The following is a 17,566-nucleotide window of genomic DNA, read 5'->3' as shown; positions in this document are numbered from 1 at the left end:
TTCGAGTTGTTTGTCTTCCCAATTGCTATAATTCAGAGGTCGGCATAAGTTTGATATGCTTCGTTGGTTCTGCCTCTCCGTTGAGAAACCGTTGCCGTAAATGCATTGATCAAGACGGACATTAATTTGAACACTTACTGTAACTCTTTTTGTATAATAGTAACTCACGTTACACCTGCAAATAAGACAAGTACGTTTATCTCATATACCTCTAGATGATTAAGTGTGACGGCTGAGTTTAATTATACTTTGTTATTATACAATGTTGCATTTTATTATACTGTATTACGAAGTGAATCGCATTGCAGATATCAGATTGAACGTATCAGTAGTTAATATTTATCGAATTAAGAGAAATTATTAAAAATTAATTGTGTTAGGTGAAATATTTGAGTTCCAAGTCCTTTTACTGGCCTTGAACTGGATATTTTGACTAATATAGAGAAACTTTATAGTACTGAAACATTTCAGTTGGCTCCAATGAGATTTGAACAATTTTTAAAGGTTCTCTTAAAAATTTAAATATGCTGATAGTCTCTCCATCGCTCTAACGTTAATCTGACCGTCGTTTAGTACCATTTGGTGAAATTTTTCGATGATATCGCTAATTGTTGTAGTTTTTGGCCGTCTCGAACGTTTAGCCACGTTTGAATTTAGCTGCGCAAAGTTTTACGATCGTAAATGATGACACAGAATTATCTGTTGATAATCTGATGTGGATTGAGCCCAAATGATTCATTGATAAATATAAATATTTTACTTAGAAAATTCTGGGCCCAGTATGAAAATATTGAAACCAATATACAAAAAAAAAAAATGTCAAGTGGAAATATAAAAATTGTTTTTGCTTATTGCATAATTGAAAATGGATGTAATTCTATGAAAATGCATAAAATTTTCCTATTCTGCAATACTTTTTATGTAACTAACATATTGCTTCGTGTATCTTTAGTCAAGGGATATCTACAGAAACATAGAGATGCAAGATCGCATAAATAAATTCTGGTTATTATTGGTTCCATTAATAAGACTTATTTATTAAGAGAATGCAATTGGAATTTTAGTTTGTTATACCAGGTTTAATATCCATAAATATTCTAAAATATAACCAGGTCAAAAATAAAATCCATGTAATGTAGCTTGTTTTGAATAACATGTTTCTAAACCGTCGAAAAAGAATAAAAATAACGTTGAGCAATTAATACGATATTAAAGCGTGACTTGAATAATTTTTTCACTTTTCAACAGATTTTGGAAAAGATTTGTGACTGTTTCACCAAGAGTTGTCAGTTGATTCCACAAAGTATTTTTGAAATATACAATTGAGAGTAATCCCTGAAATTTTTGAGGAATTCGTAATGCCTTAAGAAACTATTTTTGGAAATTTGATAGCGAGCTACAGTTTTCTATTATTATATAAATTATATAAAATTATATAAATCACGTAAAATGACAATTCCCTAGTGGCATACAATGTAGGTAGAGAAAAATTCCTCTTGTTCCTTTCATATTTCTTTTGTAAGAGGCAGTTATTAAATACAATTTGTTATATTTGTATTGAATATATATATATATATATATATATATATATATATATATATATATATATATATATATATATATTCAATACAAATATAACAAATAGGAATGTATTTTCATTTGTTTGAGTTCATTATCAAGTAGAAAAATTTTTAATACATAGTCTTAAAGAAACGAGATATCATTTAAAGTTGAACATTTAACAATTGAATCACTCAGTCATTCATCGGGTAGCCAAGCTTCTGAATGAAGATATATATGGTTTTGAACTTAAAAAATACAATTCCATCTGTCTGTCATGCTTAATTGTGTTCATATTTCTATTTCACAACGTTAGTGAGTCAATTTTCTATAAGATATGCAGTGTTGGTTGGAAGCGGCATTTCAAAATTTTTACACCTTCAATTTATTTTCCCGAACATAGGTCCATGATATGCATCCCCTTTAAAAGAAATAGCATGACACCTTATCTGAACAGAGCGATATTTCATTACGTGTTTCTGACTCAAGATTTTTTATGTAAATATTTACAATCGCAAATGAAAATTTTTGTATATACGAGTAATACTACGATTATGTTACTAGTAGTAGAAGGCTACCATTATTGTTGAGCTCAGATTCTTGCACTGCCGATGCGTTAGCCGAATATTTTTTCTTCAAACTCTAATCCTAATTTCAAATTTACTTGAATTTTTATCTTCACTGAAGCTCAATAGTCTATGTTCAATTTATCAAGTACACTTTTTCATCCCACTTCTTGCAAGACCTCGGGACTTAAGGATTGACTTGGCTCTTGGGGTCCCTGAAAGCCAGATTTCCAGCTACATAACATTCCATTCTCCGTATTTAAGAGTGCAATATTTAAAAATAGGTGAACCAGAATCAAACCTACATTCTCGAATATTGTTCAATCTCTTTCTTATAAAGAGGAAATGAACCTGTGTTTCTGTTTTGCCATACTTCCTTTCATCTTGAACCAATATTGGTTGAGACTTTTAACGTAACCTAGCGAAAATTTTGTGAATAAGTATTTAGAAATCTATGGGACATTCTAAACAATAGTACCTACTCGTTTATCCATCGTGATTTTCTTGACTCTTGTTATTGTAGTCACTAGTCCTTGTTCTACACTACTTGCTCGGTCTCCTGAGAATATGATTTTCTTGAGCTTCCTTATATCCTTATTGAAACTGAATGACGCACTACAATAATCTAAATTTCCACACATTTTTGTGATTAGCCCTAGTAAGTAAATAATCCCCTCTGTTTTCAGTTAAAATTTTCAATTTGCTGTTATTCATTTCAAGGATCAATCTCTTAATGGTCATTTGAGTTTATTTGTGAAAAACAGCATGAGCATATAGAACCTCTTTCAATACCCCTTGAACACTTCAGAATAAATCTTACATAAAATCATTGATTTTAATATTAGTGCAAAGTCTGAAATAATGTTTATATGATATAAAATGTTAATCATAGCTCATCATTTGATAGTCGAATAGAGATTCACACGTGATTCCAGAAAGAATTAGCGATGACTATTGGATTAGTAATAATGAACAAATAGAGTTTGAAGTAATTTCATTCAGCTTTATTATAACTAGCATAGGGAAAAAGTGAGGATCGTTTAAATAAAACTATATTGAACTGAAACAATTTATTAAAATTAAACTTAACAATACATTTACTATTTATCTTTTGAATAATAATGTGAAGCATTCGATTTCTACTATAACTTGTCTTACTATAAAAACAACTACTTGGTAAAAATCAAATGCTATTTTTAAAACTGATTAAATCAATATTATTGAGCAAGAAAATTGCAGAAACTGGAATTGTAAAATTAAATTTTATTGTTATAGAGAGGCACATTCCAATGTCAGGGATAAACGTTATATGTTTTCTAATTATTAAACTTAATTAAAAATCTACAAACTTTTCCATATTTGGATTAAGAGAAAGTTGAGAAAAGAAAAAGTATCATAATATATAGCAATATTAAGTAAGATTAATAAATGTCCCGCTCGCCGTCCAATGTCATAATTGCGAACATTCGTTTGCGTGCGTAGATAAAAAATTGTCTCTCATGAACTTGCCGTCAAGCGGTATATCATTAATTATATTTATACATATAAAGTAACTAAGACTTTTCTATTCATAATATATTTGTGTGTACTTGCTATTAGTCCAGTAAACAACGATTTTTACGTTAGTTTCATCTAGAAGCATTGATATGCTTAAAATTTTCACACTAGATAGTAAATTCCTTAAAAAGCAAATTATGCCAGTATGTGCTTTTACTCTGGGAATGAATACCACCCCAGCTAGGGGGTGATAATTTTTTTGTTAAAACTAACCGTAGAAATCGATAGAAAAAAGCATTCTGAGCACAAATTACTCTATGAAGTTTTTTCGAAAAATTAATATTTTTTCACTTTTATTTGTTATATATTTTTTAATCGATTTTTCACAAATAACACAAAAGCTTTAGATCTTATTCTAAAAACTTTTGAAAAAGAATGTTTTTTTTCTGTTATAGACCTAGTACAAATTTTCTAGTTCTCTCTATGCCAAAGAGGTAAACAAAACAATAACAATATAGTATCATATGATTAGTGAAAATAAAATTGATTATTTCTCACTATTTGTCACGGAGCCTCTGGCAGCAGTTGTTGTAAAAGTTTAGAATTGTTTTATGTTACAAGATGAACGAAAATAAGTCAATTTCGGGATTCTCTTCCCTGTTTCAATAAGAGTAATGTATGCTCAAGTAACTGTTGATTATGTTTGGTGAGGTACATGTTTGTATTCGATTTTTGCCACAGAGATCAATTGCTTAGCTAAAAAATTAAGAAGATCGTATATTAACGAAGAGAAGCTGTTAATATTACCGGAAAGTTTACTACAAAAACAACCGTCAAAGCACATGATATAGTTTAGGAAAAACTAAATGGTTAATGTATGTAAAAGAAGCTATTATTGACTTTAACTCTAGTCTTTATGGGTAATGTCTCATACTTTAGATCAAATGAATTTTTTCAATGCTTTTTAGAGTAAAAGTTACTACAATCAATATATTATCTATGAGTGAAGACAGTTTTGTTAATCGGCCAAGTTTTAGTAAGAAAAATAGGGTTAGAGGAAACTCGAGAGACTGATCTACTAGCAGCTGGGAGTGATATAAATGTCAAAACAATTTTTATATTCGAATTTAGTTTTGCTTCACTCTGAAATTTCATACTCTGAATTCAGTTTTATGATCCATAAATCCATTTCCAATAAAGTAAAATTAAACCAAATATACAAAGTACAAAAATACAAAATTATGATTTTTATATAAGAATCAACTTATATGTTTATAAATTGCTGTAGATAACTTTGTTCTTGTTCATTCAATATCGCAAATAATGATTTTTTAATAGCAGAATAGAGATGTCTAAATATATTTTGAATCATATCATTTATGGTTATCGCAGACTGCAAAAATTCAATTTTCTCGTCATATATGGAGTAATTTGAGGAATTAATCACCTCAAAATTATAACAAAATTATTTAGTAAGTCATTAAGAAATGGGGCCAGACGTATTTTCAACGAAAGTTAGAATGTTCAAAAGTGTAGTCATAAAAAATTTGAATACTGAAAAAGTAGATCTCAACTACGACATACACCCGCATTTGTCAAGGATTGCTTACATGATCTGAGGGGTTCTTAATGGTCGATCTAATATTGGTATTCTATTAGATACTTTAGATAAAGAATAGTGCCATCTCTCACATCATTTACTGAAAACTGTGATCTCACTATAGGTATAATTTTTTAAACAGATAATTAATTCGATCTATTATGTATTCGAAAGAAATATAATATACAAAACACCAAAGATTAACAAATACACAAGAATAGTAGCAGAATGAATTTCATTCATACCGCAGATTTTTCATTATGTTTTTTTCGTCCAATTCTTCGTTTGTTTTACTACCAAAAAGAGACCAACTCCACCAAGATGATTTTTTTGTAATTCTCTTGGAATCGTCGGATTTCAGTTTTTCATTATCGAGTAACCATTGGTGATATTTGTCCCATAGTAATTCTGTGTCTTTATCTAATTCTTCAACTGTAGATGTTTGTCCACCATATTCAGCTGGCAAAAGTTGTAGTGGAAATCCTTCTGGTTCATTCCCTAAAATTAGATAAAGCCTCAATACTTCAGAAGTAAAACTTATGAATGAATAGTAACAAGATAACTACGCCTACCTACGACGAAACAAGCTGAACGCTAAATAACATGTGTAAGATGTTCACATAAAAATGAAACAGGACAACATCCTGTTATAAAACTATCAATCTAAGAGCCAGCGATCCACAGATATACGATTTAGTAGCAAACTCCATATTAATATTATTTACTATTTTACCTGTCGTATATGGAATAAGGATTCTCAATTCTCATTGGGGGCGAAAGGCATCGCAATTGACTTAAAACCTGAACGTAGCTGGTCTGCGGTGTAAATATTTCAAAATAAATAATTTCGTTGACGAAAAATTTAATGGCAGACATGATATTTACTCGTATGTTTGTGTCATGCTAATGAAGTCGATGATAGTGGTGTAAGTATTTTCTTTATTTTGTCTCTATAGTGATTCCGTTTACTGACAAGGATATCCTCCAAAAATAAGTAAAGGTTGGTATCCAAAAACTATGTATTTTAAGATATTTAAACCAGAAATAAGCTTGACGTTCTGAGAGTCAATTTTCATGCTTTTAGATTTCTGGTCGCACCAAACAAGCCCCCGAAGGTAATAGTACATCATCTCAACCACGCAACTACTTAGTATAAATATGGAGTTTGCTGGACCCTATGTTTGTGGGACGCAGACTCTCAGTTTATATGGCAAACTATGGAAACAATACGATTATACAAAAACTGATTTTAACTAAATCTTCAATATCATTCACCAGACGTGAAAATTATGTCAATTTTATATATAATATGTAGTAATTATTATAATATGTACACATAAATATCACCGCTAATCACTCAAAGTTGTAGAACAAGTTGTCCAGAATCCCAATAGCCCCGTGTTGCAAAGCAAACATAAATTGTTATGATGCTGGGGCATATTAAGTATGCGTCAAATTTTTCTTCACTTATATAATTTCAATTTATCCTCATTAATCGAAATTAATTTTACATACTCTTTTATGAGGGATAATCATTTAGTCACATTTGTACTGATCTGGATCAAGACTTAGTCCGATCGTGGTCCATGCGTGATCCATAAGCGAGAATACTATCTCTCATAAAGTATGAAATCAATAATAGCATTATTCGAAATTCTTTTCAATCAATTTGATAATTATTTTTGAAAAGAAAAAATGAATTATGAGAAACAAATCAGGTGTTCTACTGGTGAATCAGAAACGAATCAGATGCTCAACTGGTTAATTATCAACACCTCAATATAATATGAATTTGAACATTATTCATTCCAAACTAACTTTAAACAAATTGTGAATATATTTCCTAAATATCGTTCTTTGATATCTATATCCACATACTTCTACAAACCATATATGAGTTGAGACTTAATAGAAAAAATGAGCACTGCATCGAAATTCTTATTATTTTTCATTTAATGTTCCCTATACCTAAATGCCAAAATTTCGGAGTTATAGTTACATTTGCGTTATCTCTGCCGAAGTTAAAATAATACATTTAGGTAGCTATGACTGCTACAATAACAAATTTGACGTTTCAATAAAATATTAGGAGGCGATCCACTCTTCAGTACTAGACAAATATCCCGGGAACTTAATATTTCGCAAATATACTTAATGAAAATTTTACATGATAATAAAATCCATCCATACAAAGTAACTTTGGTTTAAGAGTTGTCAGATGACGATTTTGATAGACATGAAGAGTTTGCAGACCTAATGATGGAAAAATGTTACAATCAAAATGATCCAATATTCAAAGTATTGTTATATTTTGCGATGTGGCCAATTTTTATATTAATGGAAACGTAAATCGGCATAATTGTAGATACTGGTCACGTAACAATCGTCGCTGGATGCGTGAATTCCACACCCAATATCCCGAAAAACTGAATGTATGGGATGGAATAATAGGTGATAAAATAATTGATCCCTTTTTCATTGAGGGTTACTTAAATGGTCCGGCGTATTTAGATTTATTGAAAAATAGTATTATACCCAAGTTGACTCGGATATTTCCAAATTCAAGTAAGTTTTTTCTATTATATTAAAAAAAACGACAATATTTGGCAATACATGAATAATGTGTTTCGAAGAAGATGCGAGTGGAAGGCGGGGTTTTATCGACATGAATCACCCGCGATCACCCGACATGAATCCTTTAGACTATTTCCTGTGGAGTCACGGTTATAAAACAAAACCTGCCAATATTCAGGAATTAGAAGATAGGATTACCACAGAGATAAGACGAATTGAGCAGTCAGGGATGCTGCAAAATGTATTGCAAAGTTTTAAAAATTGCATGACTTGTTCTATTGAAGTGAATGGACAAACATCTTGAGCATCTGCTCTAATCGCCTCCACTGTATGTTTTCTAAAATTCGTAATTTTTCTACTTCACAAACCTGGATCTACTCCTAACAATAATAATCAGTATTTTTCAAGGATTTCTAAAAACACAAAATATATAGGGTGATCCATTTGAAATAACAGTTCATTATTTTTCCGGGAAAAGGATCTGACAACAATGTAGATACCCCCATAATACCGGGATACAAAAATTTATAAAAATCGTACAAGCCGTTTCTGAGATAATTCCATACATAAAACTCACTCTATATAAAATAACTGTTAGTGGAAATGTTAATCAGAAACTCAATATAAAATATCAGTAAGTTGTGTATAGTGTTTAGTGGAGTGCAAATACATAGTAGTTAGAAAATAAACCGTTCGTCTCATTCATCAGGATGCATTGTGATTAGACGAAAATAATATATTCACCTTTGGCGAATTTTACTAAACTAAGCAATTCGGATTTCACCATTGGCATTATAATTCTCATTATGTGATGTATCCAACTAGCTGTATTTAACACGTGTACTCCTTTAATCCTTACGGGATGTGCTTCCTGAAATAGAAAGAATATCTTTTAGTACCTAAAGTTTATATAATGAAGTCAACAGAGCAAAACTAAAATTTTTTAAGAAATTCAATCGTTCGAATTTGATTCTATGTAACATCATTCCATAAATACAGGTAAGTATTGACAATACAATTTTCTATTTCCTATCATTGATACTATGTTGAATATATCTAGTCACGCTACACAAATTATAGGGTTTTAGGGTTGTTACGAGGATCAATGGATAACACAAGCAAAGTTGAGAAAGAGAACATTTAGAAACATAAACATATCAAAAGGTCTAATAAATAAGAAATTATAAATTTATAGAAATTTATATATATATATATTATTTTTCCGCCCGACCCTTGCGCACAAAAATTTATAAAAATCGTACAAGCCGTTTCCGAGATAATTGAGGCGTTCCATACATAAAACTCACTCTGTATATTTATCATATTTACCTGAATGTATAAGAAGAAACATCTCAAAGCTGGAAGACTCACTCGAGCTAGATGACCTAACTGGACTCCTTTCATATCAAATATCACGATGTATCTGAAACAAGATTAAACTCAAATTTAGTTCAAAAATAAGAGTTGATATTATCAGTTTTGACGTGAAACTTTCTCTACATTATATGGATACTAATCGAAATTTGTTCTATTTGTGAATTTTATCCATCCGTTGTCTTCTTCAATGACCATGTCTAAGCATATACGGTATCCGGTATCATTTAAATAATTAGTTATTTCAACTGAAGGGAAGGTCAACACTTGAATTTAGATTTCCAAATAAATTTATATATTAATCTAAATTCTTCACATAACTACTGAGACTCCATTTATATACTTGTAACTGCACTGTGTACAATTAGTGGTGTAAAATCGCTGTCCAATTATGACTGATTTTGAGGTATAACCTAATAATACCTATATTATAGAGGAGACTTTAGGGCATATGGAATATATACTACAATTTTCTTTAGTAGGACCTAACTTTGAAAATAGCCCTTAAAGATCAATGTTTCTTAAAATAAATGGCTGTATTATTTCAAATATTTAATTTAAAATTCTGATTTTTAGTACATTAGTACTTAAAGTGAAGGTGCATCTAAGAGCATTTCAAAAATTTTAAAAAGACTTTTAGGTTTTATCGAAAAAATAATAGGAATATGGAATAATCAAAATCGTATATCTAAAACTATTGAACATTTGTAGACATGTATATTGAGTCAAATGTAATCTATACATTTAGGAATTTTAAAAATCTCTTATTTTTAAGAAATATTTTTTAAAGAAGCACTTTAAATGCGCGCGAAAAGCGAGATCGCTCAGAGCAGCTATACAAAAGTAAGTACAACATAACCAGTCTGCCGCTTTCATAGAAAGCAAATCCAAAACGAAATTTTTAGTATTGAAATGAATCAATTTATTTTTTAATTTAATTTTATTATATCACCAGTAAGGAGTAAGAAGTGCCTATAAGAAACATAAACTGTACTAATAGGGATTTTCGATAATCAATTTTCGTCGTGACAGGTAAAAGTAAATACGAGCTATTAATTGAGAACGTTCTTATTACTGGTCGCAAAAGTTTCTGGAAACCCGTCAGTAAAATATGTTACATACTGAATACACTGCTTACAACCACCACTACATAAACACTGAAATTTTTGATTGGTTTTCTTCTTGAGCATTCAGCTGATGAATTACAAACAGAAGAAACTCATCATCATCAATGCTTGTGGCTTTGAAAATCTAGAATTATGTTTTTCCGTTAAAAAGAATGGTGTAACTGAATTGAATGATTTGAAAATATATCATGGTGAGGCTGATACGCGGCTTATACTTCATATTTTATATGAGTATCAGGTATATCACCAAAACAGAATTATAGTGAAATTTGTGGATACAGATGTACTCATATTACTCATTTACTATTATTCTGAATTTATTCAACCAAATACTAAAAAAAAAATAAACCTTCTTATGAAAATAGGACAACTAAATGGTATATTTAAGTATTCCTCGGCAAATAATAGGTTGAATAATTTTTCTAGCTTGAGTCTTTTTGATGTTAAACTTGTAGTACTCTCTGTACAGCTCAAGTTTTCGAACAAAAAATAAGAATGCAATGAATTGAAATCAATAATATTTACTAGAACGACCGATAGGACTCATAGCCTCTGATTCTGTAACTTCGGCTATCTTGAGTTCATGTCCGTTCATACTGCAGTGTAATGCGTGAATATTTGTTGGACCTATTGGAATCTTCTCTTATCGATGGACGAGATTCATGTAACCCAACTATCGGACCTCTTTTAAAGTCAATTAGCTCGAAGAAATTTCTATGCACTTTGTTTAACTAAACCATTGTAACCTCATTCACTAATCATAATCACAAGCACAAGCTAGCTTTTGTATCAAATAACAACGACCTATATTCTCCAAACACACATTTCTATTTATGGTTGCCAAACAAATACTGAAAAACTTGTCCTCTTCACTTAAAACATATGCTTAATCGATTGTGTTCTTCCTGATACAGTGATGATATCCAAACAACTACCGCTATCTCCAGGTATGGCCGTGAACTATGAACTCACTCAAATAATCAAATTTTTAACAATTCAATTCATCTAATCAAGTCAAATATCATTTTTTATATGAAACAACCATTCCAGCTTATTGCTGAAGGACAAGCAAACCTAACGTTTCCGTTAGTCTTGGTGATCTTATATGTTTAGTTAATACTTACCCTTCCTCAATTCCATCTTCAGAGAGAACGATATCGTTGAACATACAGAACGTCTTAACACATTCAGCGAAAACCATTTTTGTAGGATCGTTGTCTCTAACTGAGTACATAACAATTCTGTACCCTTCTGGAGTAGTTTTTGGTAGTCTCCATAGGTGTCTTGAAAACAAAAATCAAAATTGTAACAGAACTATAAAATCAGAAGTTGAACAAAAATAAAATACTCAAAAACAACAGAGCTGCATTATAATGGGAAATAATTGATAGTTTACCTCTTTTATAGTATAGGTGAAATAGGATTAAACACGAAATTAAATTGAGCGCTTCTGATGTTCTAGATTCTCAGAGGTTTTCGATGACTGAATAAGCCTCTTAACAATTTTGGAACTTGTAACTTGAAAACATTTTGAAACGCACAAAATTTTATACAAAATAAGGTCCTCCAGTCATTTTTTCGCTGGAACCACTATTTCTGAGTAAATCTCCCTCAACGCCGAAAGCCGGAGTATCTGCTCGCGAGCCCAGGAGCACATGGAAACTGATCTAACTTTTGGAAAACTACTTCGTTTTTAAAAAATCAAAATGCATCATGATGGTTAAGATCTGTATTTTCTACTCGGGTAAACTAGCATAATTTTAGACTTGGGAAAATTTTCGAAAATCTTCAAATGAGTTAACTTTTTAAAAACGCGATCATAAACACTATATTCGTTCTTGGTTGATAATTATTTCAAATTTCACAGATTTCTTAATAGTTTCTTTTTCACTTTTTTTGGAATTGTACGTTTTATAATAGAAATTTTGAGGTTATGAAAAAATTGAAACCTTTTTTGTACAGATGTATATAATATGCTCCACATTTTTTGTCTCAGCAGTTTGTGTCGAAATCCTCATAGTTTTCGAGTTATCCGCAATTCAAAATATTTTGAGTACATGAACCCATTTTACGGTGAAAATTTTGAGGTTAGGAAAAAGTGCTTACAGACCAATCTGTAGACAATTTTGTGCTGTACATTTTTTGTTTTATCACTTTTTTTTAAAATTCCTCGTATTTTTCGAGTTATTCGCGATTGAAAATATTTTCTAGAGTATAAAACCCTTTTAACGTGAAAATTTGGAGTTTGGGAACAAATACTTGGGATACTTTTTTGTAGAGAATTTTGGACTCTACATTTTTTGTTTCGGCAGTTTTTTTTCGAATTCCTCATAGTTTTCAAGTCACAAAATTTCGAAATTTTGCTCGTAATTTTGTTAAGAGCTGATAGACTTATTCAGTATCCCAAAACCTCCCAGAATTTAGAAAATCATAATCGTGCAATTTAATTTAAAGTTCAAGCCCAAAGTCGCCTTATTTGCCTGTACTATTAAGATAGTTTGAACAATATCATATTCACTAAGAGGTTCTTCAGTTTAACTACCAATCTAGAGGAGATTAGGATTACATGATGTTGAATGAAGAATTTAATTAAAAAAATTAAATCAGAAATAATAGTTTCCTCGGTATTTAGAAAACATTTTATAACATAGCACTTCTGTTTTTTATTAAAGCCGACATTTATGATATTCATAATTCTATTATCACCAAAAAAAATAAATAAATAATCATTGAACTTTTTCAATTCACCGACCGTAAAAGTGGAAATTAAATACTGCTGAATAAAATTTTTCACATTGAGGAATTTTTCACTGTTTTTCACTAGTTTTTGTTATGGTTGATCTCTTTCTTCACTCTTACAGCAAGCTTTAATTAAAACTATAAAATATTCAAGATAGAATTAACATTCACCTTGACTTACCTTTGGTTTTGAGTTAACGTCACTGGCTAATCAAAGGTTCTTAGGGTCATAAGTTAAACTGGGATTGAATTTAAATGAATCATCTAAAACTCTCGAGTCTGAAACAACGTTCCATTTTTTGGCAATACGTAGCCAAAGTGGTTCATTTGTATCGACAGATCTTAATCTCAAGAATTTTTTATTCTTTGACTTTTTGAATAATTTTTTAGACATATCCTTGATTCTGTTCTCTTCTAAATACAATTAATGTGTCAGTAAATAAATAATGGAAAATTTTTAATAATCGCACATTTAAATGTCATGTGATGTAATTAATATAAAATATGAGTATTTAATTTGAAATTATGTATTTCAATAGTCCGTTTTTTGACAAATGATGAGTCTATTTTGAATTTTGAGTCTAGTATTAATTGAATTGATTAGTATATTTTTTTTGCTGAGTATTTAATAGATACATTGTCAATGTAACCAATTTAGAAATATGACGTCATTATTGGTTTGGTTGAATGGCGAAACTGTCATTTTGTTGAACATTTCTAGTACCTTAAGTTGTACATAGATACGCAATTTCAAAAAATCAAATTGAAAAATATAATGTTTCACAATTTGAATACCTATCTACATTATCATTTCATGATAAACCAACCATGTAGCTGTTGAATAAAATATCACTGTAGTTTTACCAATTAACAAATGTCAACAACAAATGGAAAACATCGATTGTTAACAGTCAAATCTCTCACCTTCAAATGGAAACAGGTCGCTGAGGACTAGATCTGATAAATATGGTGAATGGTTGACCAATTCGAAATGCAATTCGTAAATTATAGCTATGGCGATTCCTGAAGTATGAGAGGATACGTTGTTATGATGAAAAAACTATTCATATAACCCTTGTATAAATATGATATTTCACAGATTTGAAACGTTTCGTTTACGTTCTCTTCCGTAGTTTTCATATTTCGAATTAGTTTTAACGTTATTAATAAAAAGAATGAGGAGAGGCATCTTTCAGAAAAAATCGTTGGTGTATCGACTTGGTTTTCATAGAAATACCATATCCTCTCTGATTTTTTGATAATATTTTGTTTTGGAGCAAAGACTCTATGTCTATCGTGGATGGATCTTTTCTACTATCTCTATTGTCTGTTTGAATTCTTTCGGTTCAATTAAGAGCTATTTTGTTCACATTATATTCTTCTCCGACCAATCTCACAATAATTTAAGTTTCCGCAGCTGTGGTAAAATAATGAGGTTGCTATCTCCGTATGTCGAGAGCTCTCCATTTTCTTCTATTTTTAGCAATTATTGTCTAGGTAGTTCTTTTTCTTTTGTATTATGCTGGTGTGGTGTTGTGTTTATTGCTGGTTTCTGTAGTGAACGACCGATCTATCTCCATTTTCGCTTTCTCCTTATGATTTTCTCAAAGAAACTGATATAATAGTTGTTTGGCTCTTCGCGTTATCTGTGAGGTTTCTGCTACTGATATTATTGACAATGTAACTGAACAACCAATTTAGTTGCTTATATATCAAAAGGGATTCAGTCTTCTGTTAAGAAGTATTTAGAATGAATCTCTTTTGTTACTCGAGTTTGAATAACATTCCCCGTAATTCATCCTCTGTTAAGTTTGTTTGATCAAACAATATAGTTTATTCGCATGAAATGCATAAATTAGAAATTTTACAAATGACTTTTTAGTAAAGAATATCTTCACTCACCATTTAAAAACAAATACTCATCGACAAAATACCTCTAGTAACCATATGAAAATATTCGATAAAATCTCAGTATCTCAACTAGCCAGATATTGTAATATGTAATGTTCAGATCAATTAAAAAACAGTATACACTGGATGAGAGTAAAAGTAAATATTTAGGCAGATTCTATGGGAAAACAAGTTATAGGATTAATGCTCTACAAAACTATCAAATACGAAATTTGGAATACTCGAAAGAGTATGTAGAGTAGTGCTGCAATGGGTTAATCAAACGGGTTCAGTTTTATCCTAAATCAATAAACGTGCCCAAAATGAATTTTGATCGGTTTAGGGATATAGTAAATGGACAAAATTATGAACATTTAAGTTACTGGAATAATAATTGAATTCTTGTCATAACTTCTTCACTTTTTAATACTTTGTAAAGGATGTAAAATGAAAATTTGAAATTTGGCGATCATGTACAAATTTACGAATGTAGCAATCAAATTGTTACCATACAACAAAGTCAACAATAATGTCATATTTTCAAATTGGAATACTCTTCATACATTATTATATTACAATTATTAAGGCAGCATGATGCAAGACAACATGCAATGCAATGCAAGACGCAATATTTCTTGATCAAAAGCATACGCAGATGAAGTTCAGCTAAAGGCTGCTGGACATGATGCAATACAACGTGCAGTGCAAGACCCAATATTTCTTCATGAAAAGCATTCCTAGATGTAGTTGAGCTAAAGGCCGCTGAACATTATACACTACAACGTGCAATGTAAAGTTTATTAGTATGTATAATGTGGAAATTACTTGTGCCTATAGTTCAAGTACCTCGTACTGCTCAAAAAATTTTTGATGTTGATAAAAGCTTTTGAATCTAACGAGCAAAAACCGTTTTTTGAGATAAGTAATTAAATACCTAATATTATTAGACATCTAGTTGATTATTGTCGATTTTCAAGGGGCGGTATTCTATTCTATAAGGATATCGCCGGTACCCCTTCAACTGATGATGAATTATTATAAAGACTTTTTACTGGGAAAATTTCAGGAGAGGTCTAAAATCTCCTATAATCAGGTTCATGCAATGGCGAAAAGAGTAATTTTATAAAATAAATTGTTAATTCGCATATATGCTTGATAAGATATGACGTTAGAGTGAACTGAAATTCATAGTTAGTTCAATTTCCCTAAATTGGGATGGAGCTCTTTTGATAGAACATGATTTCTAGAGAGACAGTACAAGATAAAAATACAGAAAAATGGATCGAAATATGGATGAGTGTTTTCGATTACGAATTAGATCCGGGCTTACAAATCATAAAATTTCATCATAAATTGGTGAAACTGTTTGTTAAGAAAATGGAATATTGTTTTACTGTTTTTTAAATATATAAATTTCCCCAAAAACTACAAAAGAAAACGTAATGCAATATAGAAAATCACAACATACAGCATAGATCCAAATTGTCAAAAGCCTCATAAAATGATTACGCGAAGATTTTGATTTCGGCGTCTAATACAAATTTGTGTTACACGAAATTAATTTTCCATTACTATATATATATATATATATATATATATATATATATATATATATATATATATATATATATATATATATATATATATATATATATATATAAGACAATTTCCAATATATCTGTGGTTTTGGTGACACAGTCAATCAAACACAATTGTGTTTCTCTGTAAGAAAAGTAATTTATTGTTATTAACATGTAAACTAAAAATTACATGAAACAAAAGTATGCACCTATTTAGTACTAAACAAATATTTCATACCTGTAAGAAAAGAAACGACATTTAATGTTATTATTAACAATGTCTGTTCCAAAATCACAAATTAAAATAAACTTAAAAATGAAATTGTTTTCCAGCACACAATCACACAACACGACATTCGAGGTTATGCCCTGCTTCCCATCGATGACAGTGACAGATCATCTGTCACAAACGGACTTTATGTGACGTACGGCAAAATAACACGCAAAAGAAAATTATATTTTTCTTTACATCTCCCCTCCCAGCGAAGATAGGAGACTATATTTTCACATGCATGCCTTCAAAAGTAGGCAGGAGCTGGCGTTAGCTTCGAGATGTGGAAAAAGTTTGACTCTGATCTTCTATGGTCAGTGCTTATCTTGAAGATTGAGTTTGAAATTTTTTCTATGATTTTGTAGGGTCCAAGTCTCAATTCATCTAGCTTCTTCCTATTGAGTTTGTTTCCATTTTCTACAAAAACACCAACTTTGAAGTCTATATTTTTTCTGTTTTTGTCATAAATTGTCTTGTTGTAATTAGTGTCTTTTAGTTTTAGTGTATTTGTTAGTGCCTTTTCTCTGGCCTGGATTAAATCGTAGTCAGACTTCTTTTGTTTCAGCTCATTTGGCAAAATCGTGACATCTGTGCCATAAAGTAGGTACTTTGGAGCATATCCAGTAACAGTGTGTTCCGTTTCATTGTATTTTTGTACACAACTGTGAGCTACAGATGTCCATGCTTTTTTCTTGTCATGTTCGTTCATCCTGCACCTTATTTTATTGACCAATGTTTGATTTAATCTCTCGTTTAAGCCGTTTGAGAAAGGAGAGTTCACTGCTGTA

General features: G+C 30.5%; 1 protein-coding gene across 4 annotated transcripts in view; it reads right to left on the bottom strand.

The window, feature by feature from the left end:
* Positions 1-3,181: 3,181 nt before the first annotated feature.
* Positions 3,182-17,566, bottom strand: part of LOC130896047 (alpha-tocopherol transfer protein-like) — a 125,817-nt gene continuing 111,432 nt past the window's right edge. The window contains exons 3-6 of one of the 4 annotated variants that reach the window (XM_057803813.1): positions 11,423-11,581; positions 9,127-9,220; positions 8,542-8,668; positions 3,182-5,721 (exon numbers count right to left, since the gene is read on the bottom strand). In XM_057803813.1, coding sequence (XP_057659796.1) covers positions 5,459-5,721; positions 8,542-8,668; positions 9,127-9,220; positions 11,423-11,581 — 643 coding nt within the window. In that variant the 3' untranslated portion in view covers positions 3,182-5,458. Of the gene's footprint in view, positions 5,722-8,541; positions 8,669-9,125; positions 9,221-11,422; positions 11,582-13,218; positions 13,452-17,566 lie in introns of those variants that run through there. The other 3 variants (XM_057803810.1, XM_057803811.1, XM_057803812.1) reach the window with 3 other exon arrangements.

The sequence above is a fragment of the Diorhabda carinulata genome, chromosome 6 (genome assembly GCF_026250575.1).
Source record: "Diorhabda carinulata isolate Delta chromosome 6, icDioCari1.1, whole genome shotgun sequence".
Lineage (NCBI taxonomy): Eukaryota > Metazoa > Arthropoda > Insecta > Coleoptera > Chrysomelidae > Diorhabda > Diorhabda carinulata.
This window is presented reverse-complemented; position numbering and strand designations above follow the sequence as displayed.